Source organism: Abramis brama (assembly GCF_963993115.1).
Source record: "Abramis brama genome assembly, chromosome: 8".
Lineage (NCBI taxonomy): Eukaryota > Metazoa > Chordata > Actinopteri > Cypriniformes > Leuciscidae > Abramis > Abramis brama.
The window spans coordinates 32639352-32660807 of record NC_139970.1 but is presented as its reverse complement, the minus strand read 5'-3'; the positions used below and the strand labels follow the sequence as shown (position 1 = coordinate 32660807).

The 21456-nt window shown below is 38.2% G+C and overlaps 1 protein-coding gene across 13 annotated transcripts; it reads right to left on the bottom strand.

The window, feature by feature from the left end:
- Positions 1-29: 29 nt before the first annotated feature.
- pou2f1b (POU class 2 homeobox 1b) lies at positions 30-21174 on the bottom strand. 13 transcript variants are annotated; one of them, XM_084122987.1, is made up of 15 exons: positions 21041-21174; positions 16597-16662; positions 16151-16242; positions 13514-13684; positions 13123-13188; positions 12562-12694; positions 12382-12473; positions 12081-12254; positions 11727-11868; positions 11261-11406; positions 9027-9206; positions 8835-8931; positions 8420-8759; positions 8232-8332; positions 30-6721 (listed from the first exon to the last, which is right to left on the bottom strand). In XM_084122987.1, the coding sequence occupies exons 1-15, from the start codon at positions 21084-21086 to the stop codon at positions 6429-6431; spliced, it is 2139 nt and encodes a 712-aa protein (XP_083979113.1). In that variant the 5' UTR covers positions 21087-21174; the 3' UTR covers positions 30-6428. The 13 variants fall into 13 exon arrangements, with proteins under 13 accessions (XP_083979113.1, XP_083979111.1, XP_083979114.1 ...); XM_084122985.1 differs by having other exon boundaries at positions 9027-9209; positions 21041-21167; XM_084122988.1 differs by having other exon boundaries at positions 8244-8332; positions 9027-9209; positions 21041-21167.
- Between the last annotated feature and the right edge of the window lie 282 nt (positions 21175-21456).

Here is a 21456-nt window from a genome sequence, read left to right as displayed (position 1 = left end):
GATGTTTACAACAAAAGAGAACTGTACAGTTACAGTAAAAGATTATCTTTATATATATATATATAAAAAAACAAACAAAATACAGCAGACAAATGCATCAAATCTACCATGTATCCTGATTCACATACTTATATTCTACACAATCATTCAGTTCTAAGCTACAGCGATGTAGCCATTTAGCGTTCAGTCTTGGGTGTGTGTTTGCTTGATAGCAGGCCACGAGTGGCACTAGAGTTCAGGTCTGTAGTGATACTCAGAACCCAACCAATCGTCACTATTACAACAGTGAGTTACAGCGTTCTGAAGGGAGATATAGAAGTACAATCTACAGTATGAGACAGAGTGAAAAATGGAACATTCCTTGAGCTTTAGCCATAGGAAATATGGAAATGAGAGTATAGAGAGAGATTTCTTTTGAAATCAATGACTAAAGTATTATGTACATTGTCTTTTTTTTTTTTTTTAACTTAACCTTTTTTCTGTCTTTTGTTTTAAAAACAATGATAAGTTGGGCAGTGAAACTGATATCACATACATTGACACATCCAAAAACATACAAAAATACTATTTCTTTAACCTACAGTAAGACAGTTTTGCAGTTAAATTCCATGCTGTGACAGAAAAAGAGCAACAGATCCAACGAACAAGAAAATTAAAAACAAGACAAACTTTTTTTTCCCCCATAAGCATCTCAGGAAAATACCAAAATATACATCTACGCTTTGGAATTACTGAGGTTAGGACTACTGTCAGAGCTGGGTTCTGTTTCTTAATACACAAGCTGAAGGGTTTGGGAAGGAAGAGGAATCTTTGGTATCTGCATTTGTAAAACATTTCATATTTGGATATTTTTGCTTTGGGATAGAGCTTATAGTTGCTTTCGACCCTCCACTTGCAATAAAAAGATCAAAATCCATCTGAAAAGGACCACGTCACACAGACGCCGCCCTTGCAGGATGGAGGACAACGATGCATAGTTGATGCACAGCTGATCAAACCAATTGAAATCATGATAGTGGATACAGCAAAGCTAGATAAAGACATCGACAGAACAGCGAAACCACGGGACGACGGCACCTAAAAGACTATGGAGAGACGTTGCGTGTTTTCTGTAGACAATCATAGAAACAGTTTTGCCTTGCTGCAGCCACAGAGTGGAACTCCAGAGGACAGTTTATCCTGAGCAGGTTGCAGTGAGCCCAGGACATCCTTCAGCGTATATTAATAAACATCACCCAGCCCGTGAGGGGTTGCTTTAAGTCCTTTCCAGAAGCCGGCAGAGCTGTTTCTGCTAAACCCCGCCCACTCAGCCACATGCTTCGATCGATGATCTCAAACCCCAAGCTAATGGTTGAGGCAGGGAACTAGGAGAGAGTTTAGTCCATACAATCACTTTGAAAGTCTTTGGTTACCACTGAGAAGGTGAGGAACAAGCAAACCCAGAATGAACAGCGCACGCCATGCGAAAGTTTCCGAATAGTTTTTGGGGTTTCATAAGACGACGATTGTCAAATCATAAAAAGGAGCTATAAATGTGAACTTAAATTTCTAGAAAAGTTAAATATAAATAAGTGGGATGGGCTTCCTATATGCATGAGCTTGTGGAGCCTTCTAGGTATCATCCGGTTCCTCACTCTAAACTTTAGACAGACATCTGCAGGCTTCTGTTCTAGGACAGATCTTTGTTTTTTATTTTTTATTTTATTTCATCTTTTGAAGTAGATTAAAGCTAGTTTTTACTCAGTTTCGAGTTATAAATGAGGTATACAACAGCTCCTTTACTCGGACCAGCTCTCGCTCGGCTCTCTGGTGCATGACCTCTTCTGCAACTATCCTATTTTGTTACTAGACTAAGGGTCTACAGTGGCAAACCCTGCTACAATCAAGAAACTATCCAAATCACAAGTCAGAGCATCCACACACGCCAAAATCAAGTGCCAAAAAAAAAGGATCCGCAACAACTTCAAATGTACAGAGCTGTTGCCAGGTTCAACATCCTTGGATAAATCACATCTGAAACATCTCATGTGCACACAGGTTCAAAAGGATTTCATTTACAGCCAAGTGGTCAATTGCATCAAATGATGTATGATGCTTCCTTATATCCACTTTAAGAAAAAAATCCTGTATTTCCGAAAAATGAGTCACTTGAGATACGGACTCGGACAGAACCTCTCTAAAATGTCATCTTTCAAAGTAATGCACCACTAGCGCCCCCTACATATCAGCTGGAGTTGAGTTATTAGTAAAGCTTTCAACAGGTATCCAACAGCCTTGAATTATACCTACATAATAGGTAGCAACACTTCCAAAATATCACAAAACACAAATAAAACTCACAGCGTTATTTTCATGGTTGATATGCACCGTGTGAGTTTTGACATTGGTGCATGCCCTGTTGCATCATCTTTCACTCATGCACACACACACAGATTCACAACCAAACAAAATCATCTGTAACATCAACATATTACAGTTTGCTACAACGTGTCAAACTCTGAAATAATAGTAAGGCATAAATGATAAACGCAAGTTTGTCAAACAAAGAAAGCCAGTGACGTTGCTCCCTCATGATATACAAAAAAGGCATAAAGTAATTAAATTCAAATGATTGTAAAAGATTGTTAAAAAGCAACATGGCAAATGAAATCCATAAAAAGCAAAAACAACAACCAAATGTAAAATAAAGAAAAGAAATTAAGAGTAGTTTGGTGCTATCAAGTCTGTTGCATCAACTAAAGCTGGGGGCTTTCCTTTAGAGCACCATCACAAGCCCCACCCACTCAAACAAACAAATGTTAATGTGGGCGGGGCACACAACAGCCACTCCCACATCACAAGGGTGTGGTTGCGATTTTTGGTCTTGACTTTTTTTCTTAGAATAGCTATCATATAAATGAAGTAATTTTTTGTTATTTTTTTCCTTTTAGTGAATAAGCATGACAAAAACACTACATTCAAACTAGATATAAGTTCAAATATAAAATATGAGCATCTTACATAAGTGAATATATATAGAATTTAGAAAAGAAGTTCTCTAATCTTGAGTCATTCCTCAGATAAATATATCAGTAACTCCCCACAGTCCCGGCGACCACCGGGTAATGACACTAATGCGCAAAACAACACATAAATCTACACATCCAGAGAGGCTACGTTGACATTTCCGGACAGAACCAGCGGAATGAGCAGCAACAAGACCCAGCCGCAAAGACAAAGGCTTTTTTTTTTTTTTACTTTGGCAAGTAGGATAACAAAATATTACAAGTTAACCTGGACAAACCCTTTAAGTAGTAGTACTTGAAATAGCAGTAGTAGACTTATGTGACATTATTATTACAGATTTTCCTGTTATACTTTGTAGTTTTGTTTTACATGTTGGTCATTTAAAAATGGACTGTTATAAACAGCTTTTGTACATTCTGGAGTTGACTTCTGGTGTTTTGCCTAAAGTGAACCTTTCATGTAAGTGCTGCTGAGGTATTTCAAATCATATTACAATAAAACAAATAGCGATGCTAACAAAAAGAGAGTCATAAAAAAAAAAATACAGAAAGGGACACAGTAACAAACCACAAAAGGGACAATAAGGGGAGACTCTTGTCTCTTTGTGACAGAATTAAAAATGTGACAGAGTTAAAAGCAATGCTACAGAAATGAAATACTACTGTAATTCTCCCAGAATGCCTGTATTTATTGGTCATTTAAGAAATAAAATCCAAGCCTAGACAAAAAAATCTACCTTGTCCCATGGAGCAATTTCAGGGCCTTTTTGCACTTCCACGGGTTTTTCTGGATTTTAAATTAAATTATCTTGGTGATATTTCTATTGCTATTCATTTGTTGAAACACAGCATCAGTGTTGAGACCGAAGAGATCACATCCAAAACAAAGACTCACCGAGTAGGTGAATGAATGAAACGAAGGACACAGACTCCCAAAATCTCAACAGCACTTAAACACAAGGCCCTTAAGATTCTCTTTGGATCGTTAAATGCTTCAATATCGAGAGCTAAAAATCGTGTTCTCAAGTTAGCGCTGCGCTAGAGAGGCTATATTTCTTCATCAAGCCAAACACGATTTGTTGGTCAATGCGAGATGAAAGAATAGGGTTTAAAAGAAGACTAATAAATGGTAAAGTATGTCAGTAGTGAGTAGTGAAAGTGTGGTCAGCATTGCACTGGCCCACACAGGCACAGCAGCTAGTGAGAAATCGACTTTGGTTCAAGCTTTACATCATGGCTGCATTACATTGGTAGGAAAAAACAAAACAGACCATCCGGCTAAACCCCCCAATTATGTTCTCGCCCCTTTATAACGGATATTTCAGGCCCACTACTGTCCTATATGGCTGTGGTTGCCAACCCTGAGCCTGGAGTACCCCCATCACTGCACATTTTTGATGCATCTCAGGTCTTGGAGTCTTTACTAACAAGCTGATGAGTTGAATCAGGCGTGTTTGATTAGGAAGACATCTAAAATGTGCAGCGCTGGGGGTACTCCAGGACCAGGGTTGGGAACTAAAAACCTATGGCAATGGCTTTCAATCATGGTCCTGGGGACCCATCGCTCTGCACATTTTGTACATGTACCTTATATAACACACCTGATTCAGATCATTAGGATAACTCAACTGACTGCGTCAAATAAGACAGACATACAAAATGTGCAGAGCCGTGGGTCCCCAGGACCTAGTTTGAAAACCACTGCTCTATGGTATAGCCAGCACATTGGGCCTGGGGGACGAGAAGTCTCTGTGTATTTTACAGAGGACTGAATCTGGCACCTTGTAACTACAAAAAAGGGAAATATTCAAAAAGCCTGTCAGGTAAGAACACACTTGCATTACTTCCAACACACGCACGTTTACAATTTTCAATTATCTGAAACAATGGGAAGAAGACTCCCCCATTTTTCTCACTCAAAGTCCTCATGAATTACTGGCAGAAGTGACAATCCCAAACCTCAAACTGGTACTTTGCTGTAGTATCACGCCCTACTCTCACCTCGACTCAAATCTATTTGGTTAGTTGCACTGATACTACAAAACAGGAGGGACAGCCATCTCAACAACAAAAAAGAAAGAAAGAAAATAACTGTTTTCGTCTTTGGAAAAGATCAAAATATTGCATTATATTTCCTGTGGTCTACCGAGAGCCTTTGCTCATAAATATTTAGGCTTAAACTACGCTACAGTAGCAATATACAGCAACAGGTATAACAAAGATTTTTGGTATATCTTGAAATGGAGGCAATACAAAGACCTCCGAAATAAAGACCTCTTAAAGCGTGACTGCAGTCTGCTCGGTTTTTAGCAGAACTTCTGTTCTCAAATCCAGTTTTTTGGTACAGATACTGTGCACAAGTAGAAAATCAAAGACCCTAAAAAACAAAAACAAACTTGAATATCATCCACCCCAACTCGCTTGACTTACACCTTCACAATCAGGTGGTGATACCAAAAGTACATCCCATGTAAGGCTTACCTTACGTGGTTACACAGTCCTGACGCTAACGTAAGAGTTGTGAGCTCTGAGTTACTGAAGCTCCAAAGTAGACGGCACTGCTCAGTCACTGTTGCCCACGCTGAACAACTCCTCCTTGACGAATCATCTCATAATTCGTTAAAGCTTTTAGTATTAAATAAGCCTGTGACTGGGTCAGAATTCAGACCCAGACTAGTCTTCTGCTACTGAGTAAACTACGAAATTATACGAAAACAATATTCACTAGAAAGAAAGGCCAGTCGAACGATTCCTTAAAGCAATGAAACCGCATCACAGCCGCTTATTACTCCATTTAAAGCCTTGTAACCACAAGTTAGTAAGATATAGGACATAAAGCTAACCCACTGTTTGACAAAAATAAATGATGTGCATCTAAAAGGAGATGTTCCAGGAGGACAGGAACATCTGTAAAGCAGGATCTCCAGTGGAAAGAGAAGAGATCATAGACAGAAGAATATAAGGTGTCCTTTTTCTACGGTGAAGAAGAGGTTACTGTCAGCAGTAAGAAGGTATCATTCAACACAGAGTAAACAAAGTTTTTTGGTTAAAAGCATTTCAGAAGTACCTCTGAAGAAGAGGTATAATGTGAAAATGGGAGAGAGTGGATTTGCTGAAACGAATATGCTTTTGCGTCGCACAGAGACTTGCAACAATGTCCAGGGAGGTTTCTGCTCTCCTGATGCAAGCTCTGTGGTGACGCCAACATTCGCTTATTGTTGATTTGGTTGAGGTCAACCCGACAATGAGGTCCAAACATCGTAGATTAATGTGTGAAAAAGATATCTGTAAAGTTAGAACATACAAACTTAAACGGTAAAATAACATTAAAACAACATCAAATCCTTTTTAGTGGGTTTGTTTTTGGTGGTAGCAAGAGATTAAAGAAAGGGGTCTAGAAGAGGAGAGGAGTGGGTTAAGCTTTCACTGGGCCTTAGAGGCCGTGGTGATGGTGGAGGCGGGCATAGTTGCCGTGGTAACAGCGCTCTGGTGGGCATCAGCGGTGATGTGCAGATTGAGGGCTCCGGCAGCACCCCCAGCCCCTCCCGCAGACATTAAGCTGACCGGGTTACTGGCAAGCAGTGACAAGTTCTGAGGGTTCAGGAAGAGCGGTGTCGTCATGAGGTTAGGGGTACTGCCAGCGCTGGTGTTGGCAAACAGAAAGTTCCCGCTCCCGTCCAGTGATGTAATGGGCAGAGTGCCACTAGATGCCAGAGCTAAAGAGGAAGACAAAGAACAACATTAGAACTTGGTGTTCGAAACAGAGCAGTTGCCTAAACAAACTAAATAAATTACTAGAACAGAGATGCAGCAATATAGGAATTTTGACTGATAAGATGGTTCACACATATTTTTACAGTTCTTCAGATTCCTTGCATGTTCATTTATGAAATATTTTAGCTAATTTGTATATATGTTTTTTAACTACAGACAAAGGTAAAGTATTCTTACATTGCATGGTAAACGCTAAGAATTTTAACACATAATTTTTTTCCCTAATTAAATCACACCAAATTAACATGTTAAATCAACAGCCCCACAAAAAAGTCATTTTTTCCAAAAAAACAACTACAAAATGGCATAACAAATGCACCTAGGTGGTTTGCATTGTATGCAAATAAGTCATTTACAATGTTTGAATTGTATGCAAATATGTTGCATGCAGAAAGCTTTTGAGTGTGTAGACTGACACCAGTGCCACTAAAATCATGTTTGTTTTACAAACAGATCATTTTACTGCCATTCTAAAGTTTGGCGTCAGTAAGTTTTTTCAGAGATTGTCTTATTATTGTGAGATGGAAGGGTATGTAACTCTTTATCATTGTAAAAAGTGTAACTGCTAACCAGATTTCTGGTCACGCATATAAACACATAAGATTAGATTTGAATCTGTTCATTAAAAAAACAACTTTATTGGGCATATATAGTAGTGATACTAGTCACTAAAATTGTAATTGTAATTTAATTGTTGAAATCTGGAAGCTATAAAGACTACATTTATTTATTCAAATTTTTATGTTTTGTTTACCTTCATTCATTAAAAGCGTTGTATCACTATTAGGAATGCACTGCAGTCATAAATCATTACAATTCGAGTTTAATTTATTTGTTGAACCCTGGAAGCCATAGAGAGAGCAAATATTTTTCTTAATATAATACAATATATAACAATGCCTAGACACATTTGCTGGTGGTAATGCCTTAAACGAATCCTAACTGTCGCAACATTCCCTACTCTGCCTTCTCTTAAAAAATTATATTTTTATCAAGGTAAAATCTACATATAGTTCCCAATGAAAGTATTTTTTAGTGTAAAACATGTTATCAAGATTTTAGCAAACATTTTAGCGATTCATTCATCGTAGTGAAGCCTCTCCTCCATTGACATCCATTAAAAAAAAAACAAAAAAAAAACAGCCTTGTCTCCTTCCCTGTGTACCGCCAAAGTGTTAGACATTTTTTGGCTAAAGGTTGCAGGCTTGCCTTCCAGTGGCTTTAGTTTTTTTGTTTTTTTTTATAAATTAATCCTTCAGCAAGGACAGAATCAGTTGAAAAAACAAATTCATAATGTTACAAAAGATTTCTATTTCAACAAAATGCTGTTTTTTGAACTTTCTATTAATCAAAGACCTCAAATGTTTGAACAGTAGTTTATTTAAAACAAGCTGGTGACACCAAGACTAACAAGCGCATGCAGAGCCATAATGTAAATACAAGTGTACTTGCCGCTCCACACACCTTGGATTGTGGCCAAGGTGCTGTTGCTCATCAGTGCTGGACTCAACGCGCTTCCGAGACCACCTGGCGCCAAACTAAGAAGAGCCCCGCTGCACATGAAACACCAGAAAAAAGATGGAATTATCATTAAACACAAAGATATCCCATTACAAGCTTAAAAATAAAAATACACTTACCCAGGATTGAACTGCGAGGATGCCATGAGCCCAGGGTTGAGGCCAGCGGCTGCAGCCATGGCGGCGAGGCTGGCGCTGGTGGGCAGCTGGGCGGCTCCTTGCAGAGCAGCCGTGAGGCTGGGTGATGCCACCATCACCTGCCCAGTGCCCAGAGTGTTTGCCAGAGAGGAAGATGCCTGACTTACTGCCGCTACTATCTCCTGAGCTGAAGCCTGCTCTGAGGACGTCTGCACTGCGCTGGGGGAAGGGCTGAGCGAAGGAGAGGATGCTGCGGTGGTGACCACAGGTGCAGTGGAGATGACCGATGCCGTGTTAGTGGTGGCCGAGCCAATAGTTGTGCCTGTAGAAAGAAAATCATCTTTTAAAGATTGTAAGGTGAACAATAGGAAAGTTTCATCATTTCAGTCTTGCTTACCAGTGAAACCGACGCTAGTGCTGGTGAGAGACATAATTGGGTTGACAGTCATCGTAGTCGGTGTGTTACTGGTCACAAGACTGGCTGTACTCGGTACCTGAAACAGGGGATAGAAGGAAGAGGTTTAGCACTATTTTAAGCAGTCAGACCTGTTGGTCTGAATGAAGGGGGGGCAGTTTGCATGTCACGTACCAGAGTTGTGGTGTGAGGAAAGATTGCTTTGATAGGGGTGCTGCAGATGCTGCCACTGCTGGGCGGGTTGATCCTCTTCTCTTTCTGCCTGCGGTTACAGAACCATACTCGGATCACCTCTTTCTCCATGTTGAGCTGGTCCGCGATCATGGTGATCTCCTCAGAGGTAGGTTTTTGGTTCTGCTTGAAAAGGGCAAATGCACAAGAAACGCCCTTACGGCAAAAACAATTCACAAAGTCCTACAAGTCTGCAGTCCACAGTTTTAGTAGGTAACAATTCAGCAGGAAAATTTGAGGTTGGGACAATATCAAATGTAGGGGTGTGCCGGTTTCAGAATTGGTGATGACGGTTATGACGTGAGTCAAATGTGACGGTTTGTAACATAACCGTCGGGGGGGGGGGGGGGTTGCGACGTTCGTCTGTTATAGGACAACTTAGTTTGAATAAAATGAATATTTGTGTAGTGTTCAATGTTGTTATCAATAGAGATACGCGGATGGGGTATTAGTTCTTCCGCAACCGCGTCACAAAACTCATCATCCGCACCAACGTTCTTTAACCAGATTTCAAAGCCGCACCCGCCCGCCATCCGCTGATTGTTTTGCGGTCTATGGACGATGCAATGCTCTGCTGATGCGAGCCGCAAGAAAGCCCTTGTCTGTTCTAGAAAGGATGCAGCAAAGATATTTAATGCTAATGTATGAGCCATAGGCATACGCTGAGTTTCATTCATTTACGATGAGATGCGCTCTACTTCACAATGCAATGCAAGTGAACGCGGCGCGCCGTCGCCTCAATGTCACGGTTATTATATTGTCTCCTATATTTGTCTCCTTTTTATTTATTAAATACATGCAATTGGTTGATGAAACATTTATTAAAATTAAGATACAATTTGTACAAAACGAAATTCGCTTTAAAGAAAGGTTTTCTACAAAGCAAAACTTAATGAAGTGGTAAAAATCATGTCTGACGATTTACAAAACAAAACTTCATTAAGTGGTAAAAACCATGTCTCCCAATTGCAAATGTTCATTGCTAATGTTTATTATTGCAAATGTTTTTCATTTGTTTAATAAATCTCATAATGATGGCACATCACTATATCATAGCTTTTATTTCTATCTCAAATGATTGGAGGTCGGTCGGTCAGGGGGTACTTGGCAAAGAATCAAATACAGTTGGAAACGACGTAGACCATTAATAACACAGACTGTTAACAATTGTTTTTAATTAGTATTTAAACATTCTCTATGATAAAAAATGTTTGTAAAAAATATTTTAATAACACGGTTTTGGCGGTTATAGAGTTGTAATGACGGTGTTCAACTATAACCGTCGGTCTCACGGTTATATACTAACCGTCACACCCCTAATCAAATGTTTAAACAACAGTACACAAATATTGTCACACTACATATCTTTCAGTTAAAGAGGAGGCTTTTCATATTTACACAGTTATAAAACACTGTATTATTATTATTATTATAAAATGGTAATAATTATTTTAAAGTACACTACTACAACAACTATACTACTAATAGAAAATAATAAAAAATAATTTAAACCTGTGAAAAACTAAATTATAGAAATGATTATTTTACAGTAACATTATTAAACAGTAGTAATAAAAGTACACTACTAATACTACTACTAATACTACTACTAATAATAATAATAATAAGCAATGTAAAATAAATCTGTGTAAGCTGAATTACTGCACAGAAATACTAATTATTATTATTATTATTATTATTATTAAAATAATATTAATAATATTAATAATAATAATAATAATAATAATAAACAATACCAACCATGTAATATAGATCTGTTTATAAATACATAATTATTATTGTCAATAATAGTGTAAACCATAAATTATTATTTTGTATTAAATAAGTAATATAAATAATAAGAAATTGTAAGAAATACAATATGAGACTGAATTACAAAAATATAGTTATTAATAATAATAAGAATTAAATGCAATATAAATCTGTGTAAACTGAATTAGAGAAAATAGTTTATTATTATTATTATTATTATTATTAAATAATTTATTATTGTTTAATAATAAGAAAAATTGTGTCTCACGATTTTAATTATCATTGCCATGTGGTCGGGTTAAACCCTCGAGTCTTCATTGACAATGAAAACCGAAGGATGATTTTGTGCCATCAAAACTTAAATCACGGTCTCAGAATAAGCTCTGATGCGAGATGTCGCTCACCTCCAGAAAGCTCTTTTCTAAGGCCACTCTGATGTTGGTCTCGATGCTGGTCCTCTTCTTGCGGCGCCGGTTCAAGCCCTCTATGCCCAGCCCAGGCGAGCCAAGAGAGCTGGGACTGGACAAGGCCTGTTCAGAAGTCTGGTTCTCTGCACAAACAGCGCACACAAAAACACAAAGAGAGACTGATATAAGCACCTGTGGCAAACAGCAATGCAGACATGCCTCAGAGCATCAGCTGTACTACTTAGCAACATTATTCAAGTTAAAGATTTGCTTTATATAACAAACCACCGACGGATTCAGAAAAGAGAGCTGAGAGCTGCAGTATCCTGAGAGGAGCTCCAAAACTAAAGAGGAATGCGACAGGAATCTTCATATCCTTTCTAACATTCTTCATGGTATGTAATGTTATTTTGAGAGAGGAGGGAAAAGGAGAGAGATGGCTCAGAGCAGAGAAAATGCATACCTGCATCATTGAGCCATTTTTCAAGCAGAGGCTTCAGTTTGCACATGTTTTTAAAGCTCAGGTTCAAGGCCTCAAAGCGAGAAATGGTGGTTTGGCTAAAGTCATTTCCATAAAGTTTTCCCATGGCAAGGCCAACATCCCCCTGGAACATGCAAACACAACAGCATAAAATAACGTTTTAACAGTGAAAACGTCAGGCAGAATTTACTCGAGTCACCTAATGAGTCCCAGTTAAATAATTAAAAATAAGTCACGATTTCTGCAATGACCTGGATGGCTAAACAGCAGAGACTTTTGAATAGTGAAATCAACAACAGACAACACAAACTGTGAGACTAGTGAAGCCTGGTTTACCTGCGTGAAGCCCAGTTTGATGCGTCTCTGTTTAAAGGTCTTGGCAAACTGCTCGAGCTCCTCCAGGTCGCTGGGCTCCTCCAGGCTGGGTGTGTCGATGTGCTTTGGTGTCGTCTGGCTGTGAGCGAGGGATTGGATGGGGGTCGCTGCTATCGTGCGTGTGGGTGTCGCAGGCTGTGAAGCGTATTTTAACAAATAAGACCAGTAAAATAGAATAAATAACAGTCTGCAATGGATTGTGCACTCTCTCTGATTGGACTGAATAAAAATGGATCCAGTGGGTAAATGGGATATCCCTGACCTGTGTGGCAAGTGTGATGCTTGGCTGGGTATGCAGGAGGTTGGCTTGGCTTTGAGGTAGTTGAGTTAGAAGGTTCTGGGCTTGCAGGAGACCTGTTTAGTGCAAGAGGAAGGACAAAACAATCAGATCATACTGAGGGACAAAAGAGATCTGAGGAGGTTAAGAGGACACCGGACTCACTCTGCTGGCCCTGTGGCGTCTGCGAGATGATAAACTGCGTGGGCTGCAGCTGTGTTGCGATGTGGTGGCCCGGTTGGACCAGCACGAACTGCTGCAGGTTGAGGTTCTGCTGCTGTTGCAGCTGCTGTAACTGCTGCATTGATTCACACAAACACACATAGTAAGAAGAATGTTAGTGTGCGCCACTTTTCCAGAGTGCAGCTGTGACTGCCATGACAACCTCATCAATTACAATGAATTTGACAGTAAAGACGTTTTAAATTTTGTTTGAAAAAGAAATTGCTGTTGCCATTAAAACCAGCAAAGTATATCATTTAAGCATATGATATACTGTTTTCTGAAATCTTTTATCCCTTGTAAATTCCTCCTCTTCACAAATTTACAAGTATTTACATATTTTGGGTACAATGATTCTCCAAATACTTTAGATGCAGCTTTCTTCGTGTAAATAGCTGAAGAGCTGGGGGACATGGATTTTGTTCCTGCAAATTATGAATCCTTATAAAAGCCAAATCTTTCAAACTTCATTTGTTATTAATGTTAATTAAAAATACACTTCACTTTAACACTTGAGACATCCCCAGGACAGGTGAAAAAACTGCCAGGGCAAATCCTTATTGTTGAGCTCTGTGAATTACAGTTAGTTTGAATTATTTATTAGTAATTAAGTGAATTAAACGTAACGTAATTAAATTCATTAGTGATTACATTTCAAAAGCTTTTTCGTTAACGTCTGTAATCAATTTGTTTTGCCTTTACTGAAATGCCATTTATTCAAATGAAAACATTATAATGAAAGAATGGGGCTTCTTCATTAAAAACAACAGCACTAGAAAATTCAGCCCCAAGCAAAAGCACTGAATAAATCACTGGATAATTTACATTAAACGTCATTATAGTTTCAAATACAACAAGCCCCTTTTAGGAGTGAATGAAAGTGTGTCTCTCTTACAGGTGTGATCTGGATGGGTTGAGAGAGGGTGATGGGGGTGGCAGCGGAGGCAGAGATGCTGGCTCCTGTAGTGCTACTCTGCTGGCCGGCTGAATGCTGCACCGCTGCTGCCAGGAGCTGAGCCTGAGCCTGCTGTATCAATAACTGCTGCTGCGCTGGAGTCAAAGTCAACTGGACACAAAGAGAAAGACAGGAACTCATTTTATCTATTATGACCACATTTTTCACAAGGCCCACACAAAATTTTACAGATTTCCATGGAATTCCTAAGGTGTAAATTAATCCATTATTCACAATTTATTTTACTAAAAGGCATAAGCAGTCATTTCAGGCAGTTGCAGGTTTTTTCAGTTGCCATTGTTGAAATGTGATATTTACAGTTAACCACGATTTATAATTAGGGCTGTCAAGCGATTACATTTTTATCATCTAATTACATACGCAGATTAATTAATCTAATTAATAGCACATCAATTATGGCTGAGAAATTAGCCCCCAAAAGATTATGTAAAGTCATTATTGTGTTAGATGAGCACTGAATACACATTACAAAAACTAGCTTTAGAACTAAACATTTTGATTCAACATAGAATTTATTACAATGTGGCCATTTAGGTATATTTACACAGACTGTTTAATGAAGCTCAGAGGTGGCATGCATATGAATGAAAAATTTAATGATACTCTAAATATGAATCTTAAATCGCCAGTAGTTGGTGGCAAGTCGCTGTCTTAATGATTGAGTCATTCAGTCTTTCATTCAACAGATTTATTCAAACGGCTGATTCATTCAGGAACAAAGCAAATGGCCGTCTTTATCAATGGGTGAATGAATCATTGGCTCCCTCAATTTTGTTAAAACCACAGATTCATTCAGTAATGAAACACTGCTGTGTTGAAAAGCAGAACAACAGTTCTGCTGTAGCTTTGTTTGGAACAATTTTTATTGGTGAAATTAAGCAACAACAAAAAAAGCATTCTTATAGGCTTCATCACGCAGTCACCCGCTGCCCTGCATCATGTTCGTAACTAAATTTCTGTAAAACAAGATCTGGGCTGGGGTGCGTAAAAAGCATTAATAATTTTAACGCGTTTATCTCCCATAGTTAATCGCAACAAATGAATGTGCTAAATTGACATCCCTATTAATAATATACTTCTTGTTTATAGTTAATACAATTATTAACGTGTATGATAATATGGGTCACATAGATAAAGTATGTAGTATTTGGCTGATCATGTGATCTTAACATGTCTGATATATAATATATATTTTGTGCTATTGACTAGTAAGTTTCAACCAAAAGGTGATTGTTCATGACACAAACATGGTCTCTACCACTTCAAAAAAAGGAAAAGAAATGTCTAGGACAGCACAAATTTAGACTAGGGACAAAACACTGGGTGAGGTCAATTTGTGGCCCATAATTAATTATTTTTGAAAGTGCAAGTCAGGTTCCAGAAGTAAAAATCTGATACATTTTCACCACACAGGAATAGATTTTTAACGATAACTTATCAACCTTAAAAAACAGACCTATTGTGAGCTACGATGGTATATGCTTTTGTTGAAGACGTCGGCCCACATTATTTCAACTTATTTTTTAATATTAGCACATGAAGTACTGTGAATGGCGTAATAGTCTCCCTTTGCTCTCCATAGATTTTAATTAAATTTCGTCATTCGCGATGCTTCATGGGATTGTACATCTTTCACCTCATTAAAGTCGTTAAGCACACAGTCTTGTAACTGTATTTTTGTCTGATTTGTAAATAAAATGTATTAAACTGTTTTGCATTAAATCATAATTTGTAATGTTTTGATTCACCTCGTAGCTGGTTGGTTGGTTTGATTGATTTAGGGCTTATAACTCTTTAACAAAGACTTTTTTTAAATCCCTATGGGGAAAAAATGAGTGGGAAATATACTTCCGGAACAAAGGCTGCTGACAAAAAGCGGATAGAGCACTGTTGCACTCTATTGCACAATGTGGGTAATGTTTTTTTGCTGGTTTAAATGTTCCAGTTTTGGTAGTAGAAGCAAATAAGGACTAATAAAGAGTGTTTTTTTCCCTTTTTCAATCATTGTGGAAGTGGGGTCTGAGAATGCAGATCTAGATTAAGACCATCCCAAAATTATATTTGCAAAAATACGTTTTTGTTTGATGCTCGTGTATGGTGATATAAATATATCGCAGCCTTCTGAGACTTCAAGCGGAGAGCAGAGCGGGTATGCTAATTAACGAAACGGTTATGCAGTACATGTAAATTCTGCATAGATTTGCATATTCTCAACCATCTGTTTCCGAGCAACTGCAGAGCAGCTAATTAGCATATGGGGCCCAATAATTTCCCCTGTAACCAGGAGATAAAACGTTGTGCTTTTAATCTTTAATCTTCAGAGTTGTGACAAATCTCACACATTATATTCAAATAGACAAAACAATGCATGACATCAGGTGGAAAGCCTCAGCAGTCACTCCGAGACATGATAATCACACAGTTCAAGACAGTGGCGGTTTAGTGACTCAGACACAGGAGAACTATGTCCCTGGGGACATCTTTAAATTCCTATAGCTCTTTCATCCATGACACAGACCACAAATGTGTGTGTGAGCTCAGAGAAAAAGATCATACCTGTTGGAGCAAGGCCTGTGCGTGTGCGTTGGTGATTGCGCTTGTTGTTTGCACAGTCTGCCTCTGAAAGTCCAGTCCATTTGTTTGGGCACCTGGAAGAAGAAAAGCAGGCAATGCCACAATAGATAAGGGACACACAAAAAGGTCTTTTCAGCCAAGTTATTCAGCTCCATGGCCTTTCTTATTTTTAAAAAAAACTTCTGACGGTGATATATATTGAGAGACATTGTCCTGATTGCTCTACCTCAGTGAAAGCTGCACAAGCGACCCTTTAGAACTTGAACTGTGAACTAATAGTCTTTAACTCACTTATGAAAATGTAAAAGAAAGCTGTGTTGGAAGGATCAGGCCAAATGATCTGAGCAATCTATGGGGAAAAATACATGAAAGGCACAACATGCAACCCAGACATCTCCAAAGAGCCAACGGTTCCTTGGGTAACTTACCAGTGTTTTCGTCCCCGCTCTCCATTGCACATTTACTTGTTTCCGATGGATTACTCATTCTAGAATCTACAACAGACAGAGGAAGACCGGACTTTCAGTTTCTCTTCAAAGAACAATCATTCAGTGACTTTCGAAAGTGTGACAGCATCCTCAACATCATTAAAAAAAAAAAAATCCATTCCAATTTTGGATTTCAAACCATATGACCTAAACATTTTTTTTTTTAAGTGAACACTTAAAAAAATCCCTTGGTTTGATTAGTGGGCATGTTTGGTTTGTTAATTACACCATTTGGATTTACAAGCCAAACATGTCCACTACTCAACCCTAGATATTAACAGCATCACTATACAATCGAACAGACCTTAAAATGTTGTTGCTGACTGCAAACATCACTCACCAGCAGCTGCTGCACTTGCCTTCTCAAGCGTCTCTACGAGCATCACAACAAACTTAGCACCCCTTTCGCTGACAACACTCAAAAGCAATGAAGTCTCTGTTTAACTAAACGGTTTGGAGTGGAAAAACAACACACGTGCAGAGCACAGCTAAGCTTCGCTGAAACTGTGGCTGCCTTTCTCTCAGTCTCTCCGGCTTGCTTGATTTGCTCTCTCTCACTCTCCCTGTGCCATGATTGTCATAACAACTAGAGTGTGAAGAAGTTCGTTTTCATTCTGGAACGAAACAGAAGCGGAGCGGCTGCCAGCGCCGTAATAAAGCATAATCAGTATGCAGCTGATTAAAGCCATATGCAAATCTCCCTCACTTCATTAGACGAGCAACACTTTGAAGTCCTGCAAGCAATTCATTTCGCACGGCGCTCTGAGAGCTTTCTCCCTAATTTAAATGTTCATAAATATTTATCATCTCATTAGCATATTAATTGGATCGCTTTGGAGGGAAAAAAGAGGAATGGAAAATACATCCGGAGTGTCAATGCACAAGCCCAATTACCTACGGAGTGCTGGTTAAATTAGGTGAAACAGGTGAGCTTTCTGTCAATGCGATCAAAGCGCACAAAGAAACGGCGAGGTCTGTATCTGGACATAAAGACAGCAGGTTGCGTTTAGTGTTTCTTACACATTTCTAAGCACCAGAGGTTGAGGATGGAGCCGTTCGGGAAGTAAATGACTTGCCATTCTCCACCATCCTATTCACACAGCCCCCTGTGACCCAAACACTTCATGGATCAAATTCCGTGACTTCTGTAGCCGTATTGTCTGGAAAAGAACACGAAGTCTGCTTTGCATATCCAGATTAACTGTGCACCTCATTAACTGATATTTTCAGAGCTCGGCCTAATTACAACAGAGATTTACATATTAGAACAAAGATCTGACGGAGTAAGCATAAAGAAATCAGCCTATCCAAAAGGAACTTTTGCAGACACTTAAAATACTTTTTCAGAGCGCTAAAATCAACTCAAACAAAAGGAGGATAACGACTGACAAGACTAGCATTATCCAACAAAACAGATCCTTTCATAGGTTATATTTCTTAATTTTCCTTTAGCAGACAACTTCGTATCCAAAGGCACACTTGCATGGAAACCATGCGAAAATTTAGTTGAAAGGCAAAACTAAACCTGGAGAGCTATATTCAAATTAGCAGAAAAAAATTATGCAAATATTATACTTTTAAAACAGGCGTTTGAAGCATTTTATGAAAAAGATGACTGAACGCAGCACGAGGATACACTAAATTCAATATTTCATTATGAGAAAGCATGAAAAATTTATAATATCATTCATATTCTAATTATATATTTGAAAACATTCCATTTGAGTTTCAGAGAGGAACAAGATGCTTGATAGTGTGATCTGTGTGGTAGGTTGCTATTCACAGGCCACAATTTTCACACATGTATTGAAACCTAAAACCATTTAACTAGACAACAAGACACAAAAAGCATGAAACCGCAAATAAATACAAAGAGGACTGTTTGACAAATCGGGCAAAAAAAAAACACAAACTCTCACTTGATTTTAGGTCTATAATCCTTTTAATTAACTGTTAGCCTGCAGTGTTTCTCCATGTTCACATTATCAGAGCATGAAGAAAAGCACAAGAACAAGAAAAAATATATAGAGACAGATGGTCAAAAAGAGATGCAAAATGCCTTGAAGTTTCACTACTACATTTGAAAAGTGTCAGCTACTGCTAAATTAAAAGTAAGAATTTATGTGGGTAATTCACACCTTAGGCATGAGCTGTGGACACAGGAAACAAACAAGTTATGGCATGACATTGCTTCTCTAGGCACTACACATAAAGTGAAACTGTTATCAGATAAAAAGCAGGGTCTGATACACCTGACTCAATGAAATGTCCAAAAGCAGACAATTATATGTGAATTTAAATTGTTAACCATATAATTCCCATGTATCAGAGAATTCATGTTAAAAGATAATTTAGACTGATGCAAAGGATTTCAAAGCAGATTCAACAAAATATGAAACCATGCGGTAAATTTGTTTCTCTTAAGCTTCTCTTATTGTGAGACACCACCAGAGTGATGCAAGTTTTAAAATGATTTCATCTTGTTTGGCCGAGACAATTTTTGCCTTAAATGCTCTGTGTTGATTAATGGGACAACAACTGCATAAAAGCAATATTACTGGGTGGACTTATGTCCAAAATAAACCAGATATGCACCATCCAGTGTTGTTATTGTTAACTAGAACTATTAAAAAATTAATGAAAATAAGCTGAAATAAAATATTACAAATTTACAAAATTACAAAATGTGATGGAAAAATAAAGCCAAAGGAATAAAAGTGAAATGAACACATTAGGGCTAAATTATATATATAAATAAATAAAAAAAAATCTAATTCAGATATTAAAAAATACTTCAAAAAAATAGTATAATAATACTAATATAACAATGGGGTTATTTTAATCATGGCAACAATACCTAACAGTAATTAAGTTATCACTACACCAAAATGTTTAAAACTGAAAATAAAATCTTTTAGACTTCATAATCCTTAATATCAACAAAAAACAAATTGCTAACTTCAATTGACAACTATTATACATATATTCAACTTTACCCATATAAAGTGATATTTACTATAGCAAATCTGGTTGATCTTTTATATCGTCAGCAAACATAAACTTGCCTCTATAGCCCAGCTTTAAACTGCTAAATGTGGACTGTAAGATATCACAAACATGTTCAGTAAAGCGGTTCTGTAAAGTATTGTGAAAAGTGCTATACAAACAAAACTGACTTGACACTCCCAACTGTGCATTGGTTTTGAATATCATCTCGACTGTGATTACTTGTGCCCTTGTATCTGCATAGATTCACAGATAGAACTACATTATGATTGGATTGAGAGTGTTACCTTTATTAATGTAAGCCTTTATTAATTTGACAACTATAGCACTAAATATTATTTGTCATAAGAGAGAAAAACTGATTTTCCCCCCTGTTCACGGACAATATAATACAATAAAGTAAATACACACGAGCATAATAAACTAAATACACAAGCATACAGCTGCTGGAACAATAGTGGAGAAGCTGGGCTCTATATGAGGATTACCTATTAGACTAGCAAATAAAGCTGGCATAATGCCTGCATACATCTCTTTGAGCAGCCCGACTGATACAATGTTACAGAGACACTGGCTGTGCTACAAAAGTATCAATTTGTCACAACCGTACTGTAACATTGTATCAATTGCCGTCAGAGTTCCATTTTGGCACGTTCCCCCATCCTTCGACAATGAAATGGATTCATTCTGATAGAATACGCTGAACAGCGCATTCTGATCTCTAGAAGGCCCACATGAATAACATAACAGGGCTACACGCCTGCAATGGGCACAAAAGACAAGAGAATGGGCATTAAAAAAATTCACGCCGTGTCCTAACTGTACACCAAGCAAGAACCCGCTGCTCTGTTCTTTCATATTTTCACCGTAAACACGTTGCGCAGACGCCGGCTGATTGCGAGCGAATGAATATTCAAAGCTTTATATGTGGGATTGGCTCACGGCACTATACAGCAACACAAAGCCGCTGGAGTAGCATTAGCCGCCTAGCATGCACACAGCAGCCTTTAGTTAAGATTAACTGTAAAATTCTTACAACCTCTGACCGGGGACAGTGAAAAACCACGCGAGCTGTCGCCGATTATGACTAATAAAATATGCAAAGCGGCGTTTGCTCGGCGGCGGTATGAATATGTAACGCGACTGCTCTAATCACACAAAGGAGGCATTTTTCCTTTAATTTGCCGTAGCACTGCATCGCCAGTTTCACCGTCGCACAGACAGAGAATTATTGCCCGATACGTATATTTAAAGGGTGCATATGACTGCAACATCGGGCTTGAGTATTTTGTTTACGCTTTCTCTCCCGCGCTTTTCTGGGTTGAGAGAAAGAGTGTTTGAATATGAATATGAATATGTAAAATGCAGTAATGATTACCTGGTCCTGAACTCTCATCTTGACTCGCTGCTCCTCCGTCCGCCATTTTGAATATTTAAGCCCAAATCCTCAAAACACAATACAGCGGCTCACCGATGCACTCACCCACAGCATCAGCATGGCAGATCAGAGAGTTCCCATCTGTGCGTTTGAACCCAGAACCACCTCCAAAAAACTCACTGACATCATCACTGTAATCAACCATAATTACACATGTAGACATATGTATGCGTTGTGTTGTGCAAAAAGCAAACAAACAGGAAAAATTTATAAAATATTTGTTATGTGAACATTTAAGTGAAATTAAAATAATGAATAAATAAATATTAAAAAATTGAAATTTGTCTATAGGGAAAAGATGTTTGTATTACTTTAGACATGTGACAAACGGTATACTGTATATATATTGGCAAAAA

Excerpts from the sequence above, each read along its gene's own strand:
- pou2f1b (XM_084122978.1), bottom strand. The coding sequence starts at position 21,086 with ATGGCGGACGGAGGAGCAGCGAGTCAAGATGAGAGTTCAGGACCAG. Across the intron at positions 13,189-13,513 it reads AACCCATCCAGATCACACCT|AGCTCAACAATAAGGATTTG; the intron begins GTAAGAGAGACA and ends TGTAATTCACAG. Across the intron at positions 8,760-8,834 it reads CACTAGCGTCGGTTTCACTG|GCACAACTATTGGCTCGGCC; the intron begins GTAAGCAAGACT and ends TTCTTTCTACAG.